Source organism: Lithobates pipiens, unplaced genomic scaffold, assembly GCF_037356315.1.
Source record: "Lithobates pipiens isolate NorthernLeopardFrog02 unplaced genomic scaffold, aLitPip1_a1.2 Scaffold_16, whole genome shotgun sequence".
NCBI classification, from domain to species: domain Eukaryota; kingdom Metazoa; phylum Chordata; class Amphibia; order Anura; family Ranidae; genus Lithobates; species Lithobates pipiens.
Genome location: NW_027507748.1, coordinates 451,124,628 through 451,146,231, shown reverse-complemented (window position 1 = coordinate 451,146,231; position 21,604 = coordinate 451,124,628). Strand labels below are relative to the sequence as shown.

General features: G+C 43.7%; 1 protein-coding gene across 3 annotated transcripts in view; it reads right to left on the bottom strand.

Moving 5' to 3' along the window:
• Positions 1 to 679: 679 nt before the first annotated feature.
• The window catches only part of NIPA2 (NIPA magnesium transporter 2), a 40,481-nt gene continuing 19,556 nt past the window's right edge, over positions 680 to 21,604 (bottom strand). For all 3 annotated transcript variants that reach the window (XM_077482789.1, XM_077482791.1, XM_077482790.1), the window contains exons 4-6: positions 17,529 to 17,619; positions 6,132 to 6,292; positions 680 to 3,203 (exon numbers count right to left, since the gene is read on the bottom strand). In XM_077482789.1, coding sequence (XP_077338915.1) covers positions 2,560 to 3,203; positions 6,132 to 6,292; positions 17,529 to 17,619 — 896 coding nt within the window. In that variant the 3' untranslated portion in view covers positions 680 to 2,559. The remainder of the gene's footprint in view (positions 3,204 to 6,131; positions 6,293 to 17,528; positions 17,620 to 21,604) is intronic.

The following is a 21,604-nucleotide window of genomic DNA, read 5'->3' as shown; positions in this document are numbered from 1 at the left end:
TATCAGTGTATCCACAGACACCACCCTGTGATAGATACACACTTGTTCAATTTTTTTAAAATACATACATTTGTGCTGCAAATTCTTTATTTACCACTAGGTGGCAAAGATGGTGCAGGACACATTCTTAAACCCACCCAACTTCCAGGCTGAGCGACTTACAATTACAAATCAGCTCACTTTTAGACTCATCTCCAGACGATGACTAGTCTTTTACACCCATTGGTTCGCAGCTCTTGAAACTAAGCTGTGGTGAAGTGAATGGGCTGTCTTCTAGCCCTTCCTACACAGCATAGACTTGAGAAAAGGACGGAAACAGCCGGGAGCCATCAAGGACGTCAGAATACTCACAAAAAGTAATGTTTTTTTTTTCAGATTACACTTCATCTTTAAAAGATATTTCCAATTCATTCTGAAATTACTGCAAGGTAACAGAATCATTGTGGAATAAACTGGGTCAGGATCATCAAGCTGCTGACTGCACATCTGCAGCTAAACAGTGTTTGGTGTCAATGTGTACAAGCCCTTATGAGTTAAGGAGGCTGATTTACTAACAAACAAAAACTGAAACAGTGCGAGTCTTCTTTTAGCAAGTCAGTGTAAAATATTATGTATATTGTTCTCATGTATTAGCCAACACCACTATATTATGTTTTTTAAAGAATTTTGAGGCCGTAGCTGAAAGCTTTCAAAGAAACATTTTATTTCAAAATAAGTTATGTTTCACAATTTTTTTTTTATTACTTGCCCAATTCTGTATTATACAAAGGCAGCAAGCTTAAATTGCATGAGACAGTGTAGAGATCATAAAAGCATACAGAACAGACACATTTATTATTTATGTACAATTAAAAGTTACCAGTGCAACAATTTGTTTTTTTTACGAGTCTAAAAATTATTTACAGTTTTACATGCTCAAATTAAGAACAGAAGATAAAATTGTAAGGCAAAATAAACCATTGCTGCTCAAGCTACCCCAATCAAAATCAGTGTTAATAGGATTGTTTGTACACTTTGGAGAGATAAAATCACTTCAAATATTCAGACATTCTAAAATGGCCAAGCAAGGGAAATTCACATGGATTGCCATTCAACATGGTTATTCATTCCCAAATCACAGAATTATTTAGAGAGATTATCTATACATTTTGCATTGATTTTTGTAAGAACAAACTTGCATGGCCTCCTAATGGTCATTACACTGTCACAGGCCAATACTGTACCTTAGTCTGTCCCACAGTCTGTTAATACCAAAGATTTGTTATGCAACTTTATCTGCTGCTAAGACAAACCCATTCAAGTCTCAAATCAAAACTGGCATTCTGTAAAAGTATAAAGTATCTCTTAATACAAAAACACAGCATATACACGAGAATCTGGTTTAATCTCCTTAACAGTGGCGTGCAGACTCTCAGTTAATCTTCATTTTGTTTTTACAGGAGCTGGCAGTAGCATTTCAAATAAAAAGAAAATACTTTGATACTGGACAGCAGCAGCTTCTTCCCTCTACTTCTCCGTGGCATTAAATGCATTTTCCACAGTGATGCCACCAAGTGCTATTTAGGGTATGAGCTTTTCTGAGAGTCCATAAGTGCAAAGAATTTAAAATAACCCGTAGTGACAAAATATAGAGACTGCTATCCCAAACAAGTCTTAGCAGTAGGTCAGCATGGCAGCCCCTGTATTTCTCAGTACGTGTTTCCTTCACAAAGGCAGAAAATATACATTAAAACTAGGCTTACATAAAAGGGCAGTCAGTTGCATTCACAAATATAAAAACAGAATAGTGTTCAGAACTAAATCCATCTAAAGATAAATTTATAATCCTGATGAAAAGGATTTCTTTTACATAGGATTTGTCATACTCAAACCCTCCTCAAACCAAAATCTAGGAGAAAAAAAAACTCTTGAGAAAAAGGGCCGTACAGTCAATGTAAATACAATTTATATCGCGCCATATATTTCCATATCTGTAAAGGTTATGGATAGAATACTAGCCCTTTTATCTAAAGGTAGCTTGCAATTTTACATTTTCTGCAAATTACAGTGCAGACATCCAAGAAACCCATAGGACAAACTTGGTCATGTAAAAATTGTATAAGGAAACAAGTCTTCAAATTTTTAACAAATATACCCATTATTTATATGGAAGCTTCAGGCAGCCTTGGATTCTCCAGTTTAAATGCTGCAGGAACCAGAGGCTGCCTATTCATCTTATTATATTAGTGGACTTCTAAAGCATACATTTTCAGTGAAAATATTCCCATCTGTGACACTTAATTGTTGCACCACATTAACTCTGATGTTTCCATTTTACTGTCCCTACAATGGTTTTGAAGCTGGGTTTGGCATGTTGCTGGCGTTTAAGTTTAAAATGCCTTGATAAAGCTGTTTGGTCCCAACAATGGAGAGCAACACAGCGGTGCCACACCTCATTACATGATGCCACTGAGTAAAAGTTTACTGGCAATTAAAATGTTTTTTATTCACTCGGTGACCCTTCATGAGGCCAACATTATGTATGAGGTTTGCCAGTAGTGGAGAAAACCACATTTCATTTTAAAAGGATGCCAGATTTCCGCTGCGGCGAGAAGCTGTATTCTCATTTATCTGTATCTCATTTTCACACAGAAGAGAGCTCTCCTCATTCCCATTTAAGTGTTCATAGATATTGTTGGATAGATTCCCATTCATGATTCGTTCATCTTTTCTCAGGGAAACCGGAAGGCTGGACAAGGTGAAAGAAACATCTTTGAAGGCATGCAATAAAAAGATGCCAATAATAATGGTTAAGAAGCCACTAAAGGTCCCAATCATGTCATTAGCAGCCATATGTCGCCATTCTTTGAACAGGATGGCAGAGCATGTAAGCACTGAGGTGGTAAAGAACACATAGTAAACTGGAGTCACTAGGGAGGTATTAAATATATCCAAAGCTCGGTTTAAATAGTTTATCTGAGTGCTTACACAAACTATAAGGCTGACCAATAAGATCCAGGCCAAGGGATTCCTCAGGACAGGCTCTCCAGCAAAAATTCCTTTAATAGCAATTCCTAATCCTTTGACGCAGGAAACAGAAAGGGCTCCAATGACAGAGCAGATTGAAATATACACCAAAAGATTGGATTGTCCATGACTTGGTCCCACCACAAAAATGAGAATCAGCGATACAATGATAACTGCTGTTGCAAAGAGCACAAAACCTAAAGAACAGAAAAAAAAAATAGTGCATTACAGATTTGTTTTTTTAATGGTAGTGACATATTTTGTTTGTGTATTTGCACACATATGCATTCTTCCATATCCTACACGCACACGTATTCAATTATAATGAAGCCTGGCTGAAATGCATGTTGCTGCATTACACAAAATATGTGCGTTTTCTACACCGTTTCCCACTCATGTGCATCCCTTCCGTTAAAGTGGTAATAAACCCAAAAACAAAAAAGCATTGTATATTAGCTCATTATGAAATATTTACCTTAGATCGAAGCTTTTGCAGCGGTCCTTGTACACCACTGTGACCAGCAACATGTCTCCTGGAGATATTTTTACGGGTTTGCAGGCTCCAGCACTGTGATTGTCCAGTGCCGCCATGGGGTCATTTCCACGCTGTGTGAGCGGGAGCCGCTGGTCAAAACACAGCTCCTGAAGAAACGGCATGAACAAGCCCTTTCTTCAGTGTGCAAACTCTGAATGGAGACAATAGTATGGTATATATCTCAGGGGACAGCATCGGATCATCTCCGCTGCTACCGACTGATCCGGTAAGCGGCGGAGACAACCAGGACGCGGCGGGAGTGGATAAAAGTGATCTTGTGGCAAAACAGTCACAGAGACCACATTTACCTTAAAGCGGACCGCCCACCGTTGAAGAAAATACCGGGGTTATGGCAGCTATCTGCTGCCATAACAACTGTATTTAAGATCAAATCGACGTAAATCCACGGTGGGCAGTCCCGAAGTGGTAAAGAGGTGCTACAGTCTCCTACTCCAAAAACATCCCTGTGATCCTTAAACTAAATAAAAAAAAACTTTTTTTTTAAATTTGGATATGGTCTGCATTTAAATAAAATTGCTTACTTCCCAAATGTCTGGGTTATTTGCCCCTGATGAAATGCTGGTGGCAGCCATCTTAGTACGGGGATGTAGTGCAGCTGGTTTACCCAGAATGCACCTTCCAATCTTGCGCATGCGCTCTAGTGACATTGCCCAGTGCACAGGTTGCTATAGCAACAGAGGCGAGATACCATCATTTCACGATTCATGTCTCTTCTGTAATAAGCCTGCCTGCTTGCTGTTTATCATCTCACATGTCAGTACATACATGGTTTACTTACAAAAGATTACAGGGACACTTCAGTATATTGGGGAGACTACAATGTTACAACTTAGACCTAGATAGACAGAGCTCTCTGAACCTAGACACGTTTTAGGGGCTGGACATAGGGTCATTGACCTTAGGTTTATAGTAAAAGACCAGGTCCCAAAGCTTAACCACTTGCAGACCGGACCATTTTGCTGGTCAAAGACCAGACCACTTTTTGCGATTCGGCACTGCGTCGCTTTAACCGACAATTGCGCGGTCGTGCGACGTGGCTCCCAAACAAAATTGACGTCCTTTTTTTCCCACAAATAGAGCTTTCTTTTGGTGGTATTTGATCACCCCTGCGGTTTTTATTTTTTGCGCTATAAACAAAAATAGAGCAACAATTTTGAAAAAAAAACGCATTATTTTTTACTTTTTGTTATAATAAATAACCCCCAAAAATATATAAAAAAACATTTTTTTCCCTCAGTTTAGGCCGATACATATTCTACATATTTTTGGTAAAAAAAAAAAAATCGCAATAAGCGATTATTGATAAATTTGAGCAAAAGTTATAGCGTTTACAAAATAGGGATAGTTTTATAGCATTTTTATTAATAATTTTTTATTATTATTTTTTTTTTACTAGTAATGGCGGCGATCAGCGATTTTTATTGTGACTGCGACATTGTTGGGGACCCATCGGACATTTTTGATACATTTTTGACACATTTTTGGGACCATTGTCATTTATACAGTAATCACGGCTATATAAATGCAGTGATTCCTGTGTAAATGACACTGGCAGTGAAGGGGTTAACCAGGGGGTGGCAGTGTAGGGGTTAAGTGTTCCTAGGGGTGTGTTACTAACTGTGGGGGGGGGGTTGGGCTTTCATTTAGTGAACACTGATCTCTGCTCCAATCACATGGAGCAGAGATCAGCGTCACTAGTTGCTAGGCAGAATGGAGAAATGCTGTTTACACGGCATTTCCTCCATTCGGCCGCTCCGTGAGATGATCGCGGGGATGCCAGCGGCGATCGAGTCCGCGGGTCCCGTGACCGTACTCACGGGGGTCCTGACCAGCGCAGGAGCGCGCCGGCGCGCTCCCGATGGCAGGGCGGCGTTGAATATTGGATGTACCTGTACGCCAATATGCCTGCCATTCTGTTGACGTACATCGTCGTGCGCTGGTCGGGAAGTGGTTAAAAAGGCGCAGTTACCACAGCATGGCCTTGAAATGCAAAGCAATATATTGGATTTTTTAATACTTTACTGCCACAAGGTTCAAAACATGATTTTGATTTAGATTTGTTTCTTTAAATGGGTTTTCCCTGTTTCTGGAGTAGAATTAATCTAGCGATTACACCTGTAATTCAATGATGTAGTTGCCATGTATATTTAAAATATCTAATGTTTTGTTTCTGTGCTGCAACCTCTCTATCCCTATAAAATGCTATGTGATTTGTTGCAATGTCTTTGTCGCAAAGGTAGGTGGGTAGGTGCAGCTATGTAGAAAAATAAAGTTCATCTAGCTACACACACTTGCCTCATTCTTTTTAAATTTTTTTTTTTTTTTTAACACTTATACACTATTCTTATAATATATACATGCCACATCTCCTACATTTTTACTGTTCAGTAGAGATAGAATTTTACTGTCTATGTACTAAGTGGCCTACCCCTTAAGGATTATTCTTGTCTGGTATCCAGCAAAAAAAAAAAAAAAGATTACGCTATGCTTTGTGAAATGTTATTTCTAACAGTGCATAATATTGCATTGACACCTCAAAACACAGAATGTCTTTATGTAGGTACATTACCTGGGTCTGCTAATTTAATGGACATTTCATTTAAACTCCGAATTTCCTCTTCCTGGGGGGCATGAATAACCATCACAGTTGATCCCAATATGCTCAGCAAACATCCAATCTTTCCATGCAGATTTAATTTCTCATTAAGGAAGTATGAGGATAGGATGGCACTGCAATGAAAAACATCAGCATTCACAACACACCAGAGAGCACACATATATGCTGCTTGATGCAAACAAACACTGTCATCTGCTGATCTCCATTTATAGCTTTATTTGTAGTTCTGTCAAATTCCGGGAGGGTGGTGCATTAACCACTTCCCACCCGGCCAATGCATATATACGGCCGGGTGGGAGCCGTCTACTTCTGATAGGACGTTCCTGAACGTCCTTCAGAAGTAACGGGATCGCGCGCGCCCGCGCAGCGGCGCGATCCCGATGTGCTAGTTTCACCCGGACACGGCACATCTCAGATCGGCAGGAGGGCTCTGTGATTGGCCCTCCTGATCACATGACGGCCGTGTCCAATCATGGCCGTCATGTGATGTAAACAAACAGCCGTTTGCTAGGCAATCGGCTCTCCTCTCCTCACACGGAAGTCATCGCTGAGGAGAGGAGAGCAGAACGCTGCAGCCGGCTGATGATCAGTGAGTATGAGCTGTTTTTTACAGCTTTTTACTCACTGATCATCAGTCTAGTGTAAACACACAACACAGTGTAAACACAGTCCCCATATATGTCCCCAAAACACACATGTCCCCAAAACATACATGTCCCCAAATAATAAAAACACATGTCCCTAATAATAAAAACAAGTCTCCCACATATGTCCCACTAAAAATCACATGTCCCAATGATTATCTGCACACATATGTACGTGATCACCTGCACACATATGTACATGATCATTTGCGTACATATGTCCGTGATCACACAAACCAATTATTATACACTTAACTGAATTTTTTTTACCAAAAACATGTAGCAGAATACATTTTGGCTTAAATTTATGACAAAATTAAATTTTATTGGATTTCTTTTAAAATAGAAAAAAGAAAATATTGCTTTTTTTTTCCAAATTTCCGCTTTTTTTGCGCTTATATCGCAAAAAATAAAAAACTGAGTCGTGAATAAATAACACCAAAATAAATCTCTATTTGTGCGAACAAAATAACAATTTCATTTGGGTACAGTGTAGCATGACCGCGCAATTGTCACTGAAAGCGCTAGAGCGATGAAAGCTGAAAATTGGGCTGGGAAGGAAGGGGGCGAAAGTGCCCTGTATTGAAGTGGTTAAATAGCTAATCTACCCTAAACTAATATTTTATCTATAGTCGGTGTCTGGTTTGTCAAATCACTTCCCTATTTTTATTATTTTTTTATTATTAAATCTCTCAGGAACTCCAATGATGAGATTTCCTTGGCACGTTTCCTGAGCAGCAGTTAAGCAGTTAAAACCAGGCAAACCTCACCTCTTGGCAAGTAAAAGCATTTAGAAAAACTGTAATTAGGGAAGTACACTTCAGAGCAGAGAGTTTCAAATGCACCTTCACCCCGCTATGCAATTTATAAAATGACGTCAGGCTTCAGACCAAACTAGTCCACCACCTAAACAATCCAATGCACTATGACAAGGCAATTATGGACAGTAACTGACCGATGCAGAGATTAGCAGAAAATCAAGGTGAACTTTTGCTCAGGCATTCTCAAGCCAATACAATCAAAAAGGGGAGGGAGGGAGGATATCTGACCTAGAGCTAGTGGATAGCCATCTAACCCCTGTGAGTAACCTCAGGTATCTGTCTGGCTGAATGAAGCATTGCCCTTCAGATAAACTCAACCAGGTTAAACATCCAAAGAATCAAGCACCTTCTTAGGATGTTTAGGATTACAATAAAAAATGGCAACTCAATGTACTAATTTAGGTAGAAGTACCACTTTAGGTAAGAAAGAGGACAGAGGCCCCAATGCCACCTTATCCTGGTGAAGAATCAGAAATAGGTACTTGCAGGAGAGCAGAATCAACTAAGAGATCCAGCAAGCCAAACGGTAATAGCAACCAAAAAGCAGTGAAACTCCAAAATACCACTCTACAGACCCAGTCACGTGACACTGAGTCCAGGCAGTTGCAAAGTCCTGTAAGCAACCCCCACAACAAGCAGGGATGCCCCTTAACTGACCAGGATTTGCCTTTGGAACAAAAGGACTTGGGTGTAAAGTTTTTCTTATGGAACTCGGATGTAGGTTTCCAAGGCTGGTTGCTTGCAAAGGGAACTCTTCTTGGATTCTGGAAGCGCAACTGGTTTACCTGTCACTTTCACCTTCTTCTTAAGGGGTAGGAATATGCTCTTTCCTACAGTCACCTTCTGTATGAAGGCATCAAAAGATAGGGCAAACAAGCATTTGCCCTCAAAGAGCAGCCCCTCAATTTTCTTCTTGCAGCGAAGATCTGATGACCAACACTTAAACCAGAGGATCCTCCTCATATGGATAGACATGGTGCCCACTCTAGAAAGCTCCCAAGGCATTAACTGTGAAGCTACAGGCCCATGGAAAGTCTTCCTGAAGCTGCCGGATGGCCGGATCATCCAGGTCATAGTCTACGGAATGGGAGCAAAAACTTCGCTCAGACCTTAAGGGCTTGGCAAACGCATCTATCACAGGCTGTAGAGTTCACCCAAGCTGCTGTATGCACACACACTCCTGAGCTCCCTCATCCCTATGAGTCTGGATCTCTACCTACACAGCCACAAAGGCAGTCCAGCAAGATAAGTGCCCACCTGTGGTCCCCGTTAGTACAACTCCACAGAGAAACGGAACGATCATGTCTGGCTAAAGAAATTACCTGCTGAGTCCCGTGACCGCCTGTAGCAGAAAGGCTATACTTCAGCCATTGCACATCCCTGAAAAGCCTGTCCACGCACAGCTCTCAATCTACTGAGTCAGCAGATCTACAACAGGGCACAATCCAGCGATACCTGCTCCGCACATCTCAGTCCGATCCCCGCACTCCCAAAGACAAGATGGCACCCGCTCGAAACCCAGGGAAGGGCAAGCCTCCTCCCCCTGCTCAGCCGGCAACGGACAGCGGCGAGGAATCAGATGACCCCCCCAGCCCAGCACTCAGACCTTCCAAGTGTAGCATCCAGTTCTGGCACCTCTATTGTCCCACCTCCAGACGCAGGCCCTGGAGATGTGGCCCCCTCAAGCCTCAGGAGAACTACCTAGATCTGAAGCCTCAACTCTTCTGGCGTCCTTCAAAGTGGAGTTTGAGTCCTAGGCGGTCAAAATGGAGACCTCACTCCACAAAGACCTCCAGGCCCTCCAACAGCAGGTCTCCACTAATCTGCCCTGACACTCAATCTGACCATGCAGTCCGCATCACGTCCCTTGAGAAGGCCTCCAAGGAACACCTGCATGGTATTCGTCATCAACTACGCATAGAAAACGGGAAAAATAGGAGCCGCAGGAATAATATACGGCTACAAGGCATACCAGAGGCCACGGCGGCTACAGACTTGAAACCTTCTGTCACTGTCAACCTAGTCCTGGGAAGAGAGACTTTGTCCCCTATTGAAATAGACCGGGTGAAATAGTGACCGCCCACGTGATGTCCTCTCTGCAGGGTTCACTATTTCACCCTTAAAGAAAAAACGATGCGCAAGGCATGGCGTTTGGGTCCTGTGGACTTTTGACAGTTCTGCTATCCACCTATACCCAGACCTTTCTCGCAACACTCTCCAAATGCGCCGAATGGTCCGTCCACTGCTAGACCTGATACGTCAAGCCGGAGCAACCTACACTTGGAGGCACCCCTTCAGCATCAAGGCGACCAGAGCCGAGCATAAAATTTGTCCTCTCTGACCCAGATGAACTCCGAGCCTTTTTCAGCTTTTTGTAGCAAGACCCAACTGATGTACCTAACTGGCTGGATCCGCCAGATAACCGTGCCAGGGTACAAACACGTGACCCTCTCCCACAACGCCGCAGACATCCGAGGTATCCTACCTCTCTGGAAGATTAAAGTAGATCCAAGCAACTTTTTGGACTTATCTCAACGCTCACCATATGACTAGCACCATCTCAGTACAATGCCTATCCCTTGACTCCTGGACAGGGCGCATTTTTTTCTTTTTTGGGGAAGTTTTTCTTTTTTGTTATTTCTCCCCTCCTCTCATTTTACTTGTTCCCCCATATATTCTGCCGGATATGCCACGATGGGAGACGGGGTGGTTGGCTACATACCCTAATGCCTCAAGACAGCTGGTGCACCAAAATGGTGGGCCTTCTCCCTGCCCTTTACTAGTGTACTGTACCTGGCTGGGTTCGGGAGAGGCAACGGAACAGCAGGTTTCTAATGTTTTATTTAGTTATGCAAATGTTGAGTTTCTATTATACGTTACTGCACCGGTCTACTCTCTAGGTGTTTAGTGGTAATGTCCCACCTGGATATGGGTGGAGGGGTGACAGATGGACAGACTAGGTCCACTGTCTCTTGCCACTATCCACGTGGGCACCCATAGTTGTCTACTTACGGTTTCTCATACACCGGATAGTTTCACCCCAACATGCTCTCAGTATTATTATTACACAGATTTGTTTTAGGGGCCCCCTGTTGGGGTATGTAGATAACATGTGTTGAAAATGTTTGCTCCCTTCCCGTGAGTTCTCACAGACTCCTCTGCAGAGGAGAGAGAGACAGACCGGGCTGGTATGGAGCTATTGGCCCATGCGGACCGCCGCCCTCCTTCACGGAGGATCTGATGTGTGCTCTGCTTAAATGTCTATTTACACTGATGTGCCTCAGTAAAGTTATACATGCCTGTCATGCTACTGGGCTCATGGCTCAGGTTCTCCGCCTCGACCCTCCACCCTCAATAGGCCAGGCACAAATTGTGCCTATTTACATGAATTTTCACGTGGTGTCCCGTTTTCGTGGACCCCTTAGATTTGCTAGGCTCCTTACCTAGGCGTCCTCCTTACTTAGATTTGTCCTGGTATATTTTTTGCTACCTTATAATTTCCCCCTTCCCTTCTCCTCCTCCCCCCCCCCCCCCCCCCCCCACGTCTATATTCTGATTTTCTTATCCTCTATCCACTATGGCCCACATAGTACTATCTACATGCTCTTACAATGTAAATGTCCTCAATATTGCATCCAAGAGAGGACAAATCTTCTAACAAATACATAAACAGGTCAATGTGTTACTGTTACAGGAAACTCACTTCCACACAAACTCCACCCCTTCCTGCTCCAACAGGTACTTTAACAGATGGTTCCACAGTACAAACTCCTCTCAGAAAACGAAAAGTGTTTCTATTGCCTTCCACAAAACGCTTCCGATTGACCAGCTCTCGGACCCCCAGGGAAGGTATGTGTTCGTAAAGTTCTCCCTATGGGGCACCAAATTCACTATAGCCAACCTCTACCTACCAAACACTAGCCAAAGCTCGACTGCTCTGCGATACATGAAGATCTTGTCAGAATTTTCAGAAGGTAAACTAATCATAAGCAGGGATTTTAACGCCCCCCTGGACCCACTCTTGGACTCGTCAACCTTTTGCTCATCCATCTCCTTTACTAAGCTAAGGGCATTTAAACGGGCTATATACGACCTCCGTTTAATCGACATCTGGAGGGTTGCGTTTTCAACAAATCCCAATTATACCCACTTCTCACAGGTCCATCACTCTTATATAATCGTATCAACTTCCGTCTTGACCATAGCTGCTTAGATTGCTCACCTGAATGTGAAATAGACTCAATGGTCTGGTCTGACCACTCGCCTATTTATCTGACACTATCGATCTCTTCTACGCCGGTGAGGGAATGGACATGGAGGCTGAATGATTCCCTTCTCGCGAACCCTGAATGTTCCCACAAGGTTTCAGAAACCATCTCTAATTTCTTAATAGGTCATGCCTCGGACACCACCTCACTACCCTTACAATGGGAGGCGCTTAAAGCTGTCCCCCAAAGAATCTTTATTCAGATGGGGACCTGCTTGAAAAAGACTCGTTCAGCTGCAATAACCTCAGCAACTCAAAAGCGTCGAGACCTTGAGACCCAACATAAACGAGCCCCTACGCTGGTGACTCTTAGCCCTTGTACACATGATCAGAGATTCCGAAGGAATGTGTCCGATCGGAGCGTTTTGTCAGATATTGCGACTGTGTGTGGTCTGCATCGGACTGTTTCCATCGGACCAAATTTTCCAACTTGCCGGAAATATTTTACGACAAAATGCTCTGATGGGACATACTCCGATCATGTGTAGAGAATTCCGATCGGACAAAGTGCCACGCATGCTCAGATCAAATTCCTACATCAAAGCTATTGGCTACTAGCCTGAACGTATTCCCACCATAACGAAATTACGTCATCACGTTCTGAAAGATCGGATTTTCCGACAACTTTGTCCGACCGCGTGTATACAACAGTTTCGGACAAAATCCGACGGATTTGGTTGTCGGAATCGCCGACCGTGTGTACAAGGGCTTACTGAGGTCTCAATGGCTCGATCCCAACTAAAGGACCTATACGAGGCCTCAGCTCGTACTTATACGGACAGACTTGCTTTACATCAGTACCGATTCTGAGATAAATGCAGTAGACCGTTGGCTCGCACTCTTCACCCAAACACATCTTCCACATTTATACCTCATATTCGGGCCCCTTCTGGAGAAATGCTTAGCGAGCCCTCCAAGATATCACAAACATTCCGAGATTTCTAACAAACACTGTACAACCTACCGACCGGCATCACTTCTAGCCCATCCCACACTCCTGAGCCAAACAGACAGTCCTATATTGAGGAAACTGAGCTCCCTATATTAGATGGCGATACTTCAGAAGAGCTAGAGCAAGTAATTACAGCGGATGAGGTAGTAGGAGCGATAGCGGCCACCCCATCTGGTAAAAGCCCAAGACCCGACAGTTTTACCCCTAAATTCTACAAAACATTTGCTCCTCTACTGACCCCCTTTTTGGCCAAGGTGTTTAACTCCCTATCGGAAGGCTCAGTGTTTCCTCCACAAACGCTCGAAGCCCACATTACCATTATCCCAAAACCAGATAAGGACCCTACTTTGTGCGCAAATTATAGGCCCATATCGTTAATTGGAGTGGACCTGAAAATATATGTCAAAATATTAGCCACTAGATTGCAGCCGCTGCTCCCCAGTCTTATACATCTGGACCAGGTGGGTTTTTTTAAGTGGGCACGAGGCAAGGGATAACACCCTGAAAACCCTGCTTCTTACCTACTATGCCCGTACCCATGATATCCTTCTATGCCTTTTGACGGTTGATGCCAAAAAAGCATTCAACCGGGACGACTGGCAATTCCTTCGGATGTCTCTGCAGCAGATAGGCCTGGGTCCCAAAACGCTATCCCGAATTATGTCCCTTTACTCCTCACCTTCCGCCAGAATTCGGGTAAATGGTTCACTGTCGCCATTCATAATTGGACACGACAAGGCTGTCCTCCATCTCCCCTTCTCTATGTCCTTGTCATGGAACATCAGGCAATCGCCTTACGCAATAACCCCAACATCTCAGGTTTATTGATAGGCCCCACTCTTTAAGCTGGCACTCTCTGCGGATGACCTGCTATTGTTTATAACCCATTCCCATCTATCCTTACCACATATAATGCGGAAATTCACGAGGTTTGGCAAGCTGAGCAATTTCAAAGTAAACCATACTAAATCAGAAATCCTGAACATCTCACTGTCCCAAGAGGTCCTCCGCCAAGTCTCCGCTAGGTACCCGTTTAAAACAGGCTCTACCTCCATCCGTTACCTCGGAATCCAAATACCCATGGAAAGATCCCAATTATTCTCTTTGAACTATGCACCCCTTCTGCTAAGAACCAAGACAGATCTCTCAAACTACACAAAGAAACGTCTATCATGGCTAGGTAGGGTGAATGCCCTAAAAATGGACGTCCTCCCTCGGTTTCTCTATTTGTTCCAAACAATTCCCATTTCCATACCCTCCTGGTTCTTTAAGAAGCTCCGCCAACTATTCTCCCCAAGATTTGTGGCAGAGCCGGAGCTCCAGATGCCTTCATATACTATAGAGCAGCTGTGCTCACACATATACTTAACTGGTTCCATCATTCCTCTTCCAAATTGTGGGTACAAATAGAGAGCCATATTAACCCAATAGATCTCTGCGCCTTACCGTGGACGCCTACCGAATTTCTAAAGAGAGATACCCAAGCGACCTTACCTGAAAAACCATACAAATCCAGACCTGAATGAATTCCTCCAAGACCCCATCTCCCCTGAAGGGACCCATGACTCAATTGTTTGTTTGGGACACCGGCTTTTCCACCGGCCCTACAGGGAGCGAGTTTTGGACCTCGGTGTTAGGAGGACCACAGCCGACTTGCCCAAGTCCTACGTTCAGACTCTTCTCCGACTCATGACGTTCCCTCCGACCCATCTTCTCATGCCTCGACGCATTGGCTGCAGAGGCAACAGGTGATTTCCTTCATTCGCACCTTCCCATCCCTACCTGATGTACTCACTGACTTAACAGACTTGGAGAGCATGCTGCTCCAGGCAGCCCCCCTTAACTATATTCTCTCTTACATATGGCTTATAATCCTGACCTTCCCCCATACACACAGGCCTGGAAGGAAAACCTGGGCCACTCCATCTCACCTGTAGACTGGCAAAAGTGCTTCATACTGACTCACAAAATGTCCTTAGCCTCCAATTCTCAAGAAAAGGGGTTCAAGCTGTTGACCCATTGGTACAGATGCCCTTCGACTTTGCACCGGATAAACTCTGCGCTTCCGGATATCTGCTGGTGTCGCTTGTCATCTAAGGGAACCTTACTTCACATTTGGTGGGAATGCCCCCCTGTGAGGAAGTTCTGGCAAAAGATCCTGGACGTGTACTGCAGACTCATGGCGACCTCAATAACACCCTCTCCTGAGGTAGTTCTGCTATCTCTGCTCCCGGGACCGCTCAAGTCGGTCAAGAAAGACGTTCTGCGTCACTTTTTGGCGGCTGCTAGAACAGTGTTGCCCAGATATTGGAAGTCGACAAGCATGCCTTCCCTGGGGGATTGGGCAATTGAAGTGGACCGAATAGTTTGGAACAAATGTTGTCGTAGGAAACAGGTAAAGAGGAAGAATTCTCCAGGACCTGGACCTCGTGGTCTATGTTTCGATATTCCTCAGAATTGAACCCATGGGCCACAGAGGACTTTACCGATGCACCTGTGTAAACAGGGTGGAATGTCTACCTCTTGATCCCTAAGCTCTTTACTGCCCTGACCCCTCTATCCCTACCCTCTTCCCCCTTTCTCCTCTCCCTTTTACATGCTGCAGTATTACCCGATTTTTTAATTCACAACCTCTAGTCTCATCAGACTGGAATGGTGGCACACACAGAGCTTCCCCCTCAGAGAGAACGTCTCCAAAATAAGAACAATAGCCCTAGCCTACCTGTAATGAGTGGGCATCACTCGTTGAGTGGATAGTGGTGCGCACATACCCACATTAACTCGGATTAGACACTGTAGGTATACAGGCTCTTATACCATACTAAATCAACCGAAGCTCAAAAATCATTTTAACCTCGTGACAGTATGACACCACTGTAGCAGAGTTGGATATTTCGGTTTACGTATTAATATAAGATGTGTATGCTTATTGTGTAATTTTTCTATCTCAATAAAATAAGATTGAATTAGGAGTTGAGAACCACTGAACTAGAAAGAGGGATGCCTTAAAGAGGGCTTCAAACCTCTTATTCAAGGCATAGTTAAAGACCGGGACCTCATCAGGAACGTCAGTAAAACATAGCCAGGCCAACTACCAGAGGACCCCATTTCTCCTCCTCCATGGAATACTGGTTAACAAAATACTTTGGTGGTGAAAACGCTTTCACTGGGTGAGCCCATTCTGGAGACATCAATTCTTGTATATGAGGGGGACTCAAACACAGTGACATTAGGGGGAGAGGATTCTGGCAGTGATACCTTAACTTACAGCTTACCACATCAGCCAGAAAGCCCACAGTGGTCTTTTGTGTCTCAGATGGTGAGCTTCCTCCTGTGAGGACTTCAATGCTGCAGAAATTTTTCTGTACCATTCCCCAGATCTGTGCCTCGATACAAACTTTTTTTGGACTTCGTGGCTTGGTTTGTACTCCAACACTGTTAACGGTGGGACTTTATATAGACAAAATCATGTCCAATCAACTGAACTTATCACAGGTGGACTCCAATCAAGCCGTAGAAACATCAAGGATGATCAGTGGAAACAGGATGCACCTGAGCTCAATTTTGAGTGTCATGGCAAAGGCTGTGAATACTCATGTACATGTGATTTTTTCTCATTTTAATAAATTCTTTCACGTTGTCATTATGGGGTATTGTTTGCAGAATTTTGAGGAAAATAATGAATTTAGTCCATTTTTTAATAAGACTGTAACATAACATAAATTGTGGAAAAAGTGAAGCATTGTGAATACTTTCTGGATGCACTGTATCTCTTCCTCTTACTGATGAGCGGCTGTCCCCGCTCTTGTATGTGGGTCTGAATACAGTTCATCTTGGCCTGGTGGCCATAGTGACAGGTCCAGACACAGCCCACCTCTGCCCAATTAGGGTTGTAAGGAACAGGCCATGAACTAGGAGACCAAGCCCACAACAGAGATACATGGAGGAACATCCATCACGTAAGGACACTAGCATAAAACTATGGCTTAGCGGAGATGGAAGGGGTTATGCCTGGGCAAGGATTGCTGCCTTTTTTTGGCCAGTGTCTATTTACCTGAAGGAGTCAGCATAACCCAAATAGTCATGAACATCAACGTCTATGTCAGACCTGCCACTTTAAACCTATATGAACTATTAGTCATATAAACATTTGAATAAAACTTATAGGAGCCTGTGCTGTAAAATAGACAGATGATACTGTATGTTAATTATATTGTTAATTTCATAAATATAGACCAATAAGGCTACTCTTAGATTGGGGCGTTGGCGGTAAAGCAGTGCTATATTTAGCGCCACTTTACCTTTGTTTTAGCTGTGCTATTTGGCCGCTAGTGGTGTGGTTTTAACCCCCGCTAGTGGCCGAAAGAGAGTTAAAACCGCCGGCAAAGCGCCGCTGCCCCATTGTTTTCAATGGGAAGGGGGCGCTTTAGGAGGAGTGAATACACCGCTCCAAAGATGCGGCATGCAGGACTTTTTGTACCGCTCCAGTGTGAAAGCCCTCAGGCTTTCACACTGGAGACACAGGAGAGGTGCTTTACAGGCACTATTTTTAGCGCCGTAGGGCCTGTAAAGAACCTCAGTCTGAAAGTAGCCTAAACAATATCGATAAGACAGACAGATAAGATTAGTTCTGATTTATACACAAATAAATTATAGGCATAGTACCTGACCAGTACACTCAAAGCTCCTAAGGGTGTCACAAGAGTAGCTGGTGCAAAAGCATATGCAGCAAAGTTTGCAACTTCTCCAGCTCCCACTGAAAGATAGAAAAACAGACTGTCAGTCTATAGAGAGAGCACTACTGCAACACTCACTGAAATTAGATATAATGAACAGATTGACAATTCTAGATTTTCTCATCAGAAATTGGTTTGCTTTCTATGGATACCTTATATATTAAAAACAGCAGATAAAAGGTTAATAGAACAAGTTTTCCAAGACTTAACAGGACATACAATTTCAAATAGACTAAACATGACATAGCTGATAAAAATCTAAAGCAGAATCTACAACCCAATTCGAAAAAAGTTGAGACGTGGTGTAAATCTACAAGAACAGAATGCAATGATTTGCAAACCTCATAAACCCATATACTATTCACAATGGAAAAATGGAAAACATATCAAAAGTTTACACTGAGAAAATAGATAATTTTAGGGAAAAATAAAAAAGGTAAAAATTGATGTCAGCAACACATCAAAAAAGTTAAGGTTAATTGTCAACAGGTCACTAACATTTCAGCCACTTCAGTACTGGGCACTTCCACCCCCTTTCTGCCCAGGCCAATTTTCAGCTTTCATTGCAGTCACACTTTAAAGGACAATTGCACGGTCATGCAACACTGTATCCATATGGATTGTTTTAATCATTTGAGACAGATTTTTTTCGGTGGTATTTAATCACCACTGTATTTAATTTTTTACTGCTAAATAATTGAATTTTTTTTTTTTTTTTAAATGTTCAAAGTGCCCTCGTCACCCTGTGCTCACACGCAGTGGCGAACACACACACACGTCGGTCCCACGCGCATATGTAAACCATGATCGCACCACACGTGAGGTATAACCGCGATCGTCAGAGCAAGAGCAATTATCCTAGCACTTCCTCTCCTCTCGAAGGCTTTTAAAGCGTCACCTATAGAGGATTTTAATTACCGTAGTTTGTCGCAATTCCATGAGCGCGTAATATTTTGAAGCATAACATGTTAGTTATCTTTTTACTCTGCATAACATTAGCTTTCACATTATATATAAAAAAAAAATTAACTCATTAACCACTTGCCGACCACCGCATGACGATGTACGTCGACAGAATGGCACGGGCAGGCATAAGGGCTTACATGTACGTCCTTGCCTGCGGCGGTCGGTATTCGTTCGGGAGCGATCCCGGACGAGGGGACGGCCATTCATTCATGGCCACCCCCTCGCGATCGCTCCCGACGAATGAAAATGTCCCGTGACATCACTTCCTCTCCTGTAATGTAAACACAGGAGAGGAAGTGATGTATTCTCTCCTCCGTGTCGGTATTTTTCGTTCCGGCACCGAGGAGAGAGCATCGGTGAGTTGCACAAGCACTACACTACACAGTAGAACATGCCAGGCACACTCACACCCCCCCTTTACCCCCCAATTACCCCTGCCCCCCCAGTCACAGTGACACCAATTGCTTTTTTTTTTTTTTTTTGCATTGGTGTCATTTGTGACTGTAATAACTGTTAGGGCAGTTAGGGTTAGCCCCCTTTAGTTCTAATGTGCCCCCCTAACCCCCCCAATAAAGGTTTAACCCCGTGATCACCCCCCCTCGCCAGTGTCACTAAGGCTGGGTTCACATTGCAGCGGTTTATGAGAACGAATGTGATTCGCACCGCACTGCAGTGCAAATCACATCCGATCTCTGTGCGATTCGAGTTCAGCCATACAGATAGTATGGCTGAATTCGTGTCGCACCCGCCGCAAATTCGCACGGGACCCTTTTTTTGGCCCGCAGCAGAATCGGATCGCATGGGTGTTCACACCATGCGATCCGAGTTTGCAGATCGCACTGCGATATGCGAACTGATCTGGGGGTGTCATTAACATTTCACTGACACTCCCAGCAGTTCGCATAGGGCAGTGTGAACTGCCGCCGGGAGGCATGCGATGCGGGAACCCGCCGCGGATTCATGGCGTTCCCGCATCACTCCAGTGTGAACCCAGCCTAATAAGCGATCATTTTTCTGATCGCTGTATTAGTGTCACAGGTGACGCTAGTTAGGCAGGTAGGTATTTAGGTTCGCCGCAGCTTTTTATAGCGCCAGGGACCCCCATATACTACCGCATAAAGCCCCCTGATTTCCCCCTAGTTAACCCTTTCACCAGTGATCACCATATAACTGTTACAGGTGACGCTGGTTGGTTAGTTATTTTTTTATAGTTTCAGGGCACCCGCCATTTATTACCTAATAAAGGTTTAACCCCCTGATCACCCAGCGGGTGTCATTTGTGACTGTAATAACTGTTAGGGCAGTTAGGGTTAGCCCCCTTTAGTTCTAAGGTACCCCCCTAACCCCCCAATAAAGGTTTAACCCCGTGATCACCCCCCGTCGCCAGTGTCACTAAGGCTGGGTTCACATTGCAGCGGTTTATGAGAACGGATGTGATTCGCACCGCACTGCAGTGCAAATCACATCCGATCTCTGTGCGATTCGAGTTCAGCCATACAGATAGTATGGCTGAATTCGTGTCGCACCCACCGCACCCGCCGCAAACTCGCACGGGACCCTTTTTTTGGTCCGCAGCAGAATCGGATCGCATGGGTGTTCACACCATGCGATCCGAGTTTGCAGATCGCACTGCGATATGCGAACTGATCTGGGGGTGTCATTAACATTTCACTGACACTCCCAGCAGTTCGCATAGGGCAGTGTGAACTGCCGCCGGGAGGCATGTGATGCGGGAACCCGCCGCTCATTCGTGGCGTTCCCACATCGCTCCAGTGTGAACCCAGCCTAATAAGCGATCGTTTTTCTGATCACTATATTAGTGTCACAGGTGACGCTAGTTAGGCAGGTAGGTATTTAGGTTCGCCGCAGCTTTTTATAGCGCCAGGGACCCCCATATACTACCGCATAAAGCCCCCTGATTGCCCCCTAGTTAACCCTTTCACCAGTGATCACCATATAACTGTTACAGGTGACGCTGGTTGGTTAGTTATTTTTTTTATAGTTTCAGGGCACCCGCCATTTATTACCTAGTCTCACTAATGTACCCCTAAATTTAGGGGTGTCTACTTTCCAAAATGGGGTCATTTGGGGGGGGGGGTTTGTGCCATCTTGGCATTTTATGGCCTTCAAAACTGTAACGCCCTTAGAAAGCCTGAAGGCGGTGCTTGGTTTTCGGGGCCCCGTACGCGGCTAGGCTCCCAAAAAGTCCCACATATGTGGTATCCCCGTACTCAGGAGAAGCAGCAGAATTTATTTTGGGGTGTCATTTCACATATGCCCATAGCATGTGTGAGCAATATATCATTTAGTGACAACTTTGTGTAAAAAAAAAAAAAAAAAAAATTTTTTTTTGTCATTATTCAATCGCTTGAGGCAAAAAAATAAAATATCCAATGGGCTCAACATGCCACTTATCAATTTCCTTAGGGTGTCTACTTTCCAAAATGGGGTCATTTGGGGGGGTTTTGTACTGCCCTGCCATTTTAGCACCTCAAGAAATGAGATAGGCAGTCGTAAACTAAAAGCTGCGTAAATTCCAGAAAACGTACCTTAGTTTGTAGATGTGACAACTTTTGCGCAAACCAATAAATATACAATTATTGACTTTTTTTTTACCAAAGACATGTGGCTGAATACATTTTGGCCTAAATGTATGACTAAAATTGAGTTTATTGGATTTTTCTAATAACAAAAAGTAGAAAATATCATTTTTTTTCAAAATTTGCGGTCTTTTTACGTTTATATCGCAAAAAATTTAAATCGCAGAGGAAATCAAATACCATCAAAAGAAAGCTCTATTTGTGGGAAGAAAAGGACGCAAATTTTGTTTGGGTACAACATTGCATGACCGCGCAATTACCAGTTAAAGCAGCGCAGTGCCAAATTGTAAAAAGACCTCTGGTCATTTACCAGCAAAATGGTCCGGTCTGAAGGTGGTTAAAGTGTTTTTTTTTTTATTGTGTTTGAAAGACTGCTGCGCAAATACCGTGTGACATAAAATATTGCAACAACTGCCATTTTGTCCTCTAGGGTCTCTGC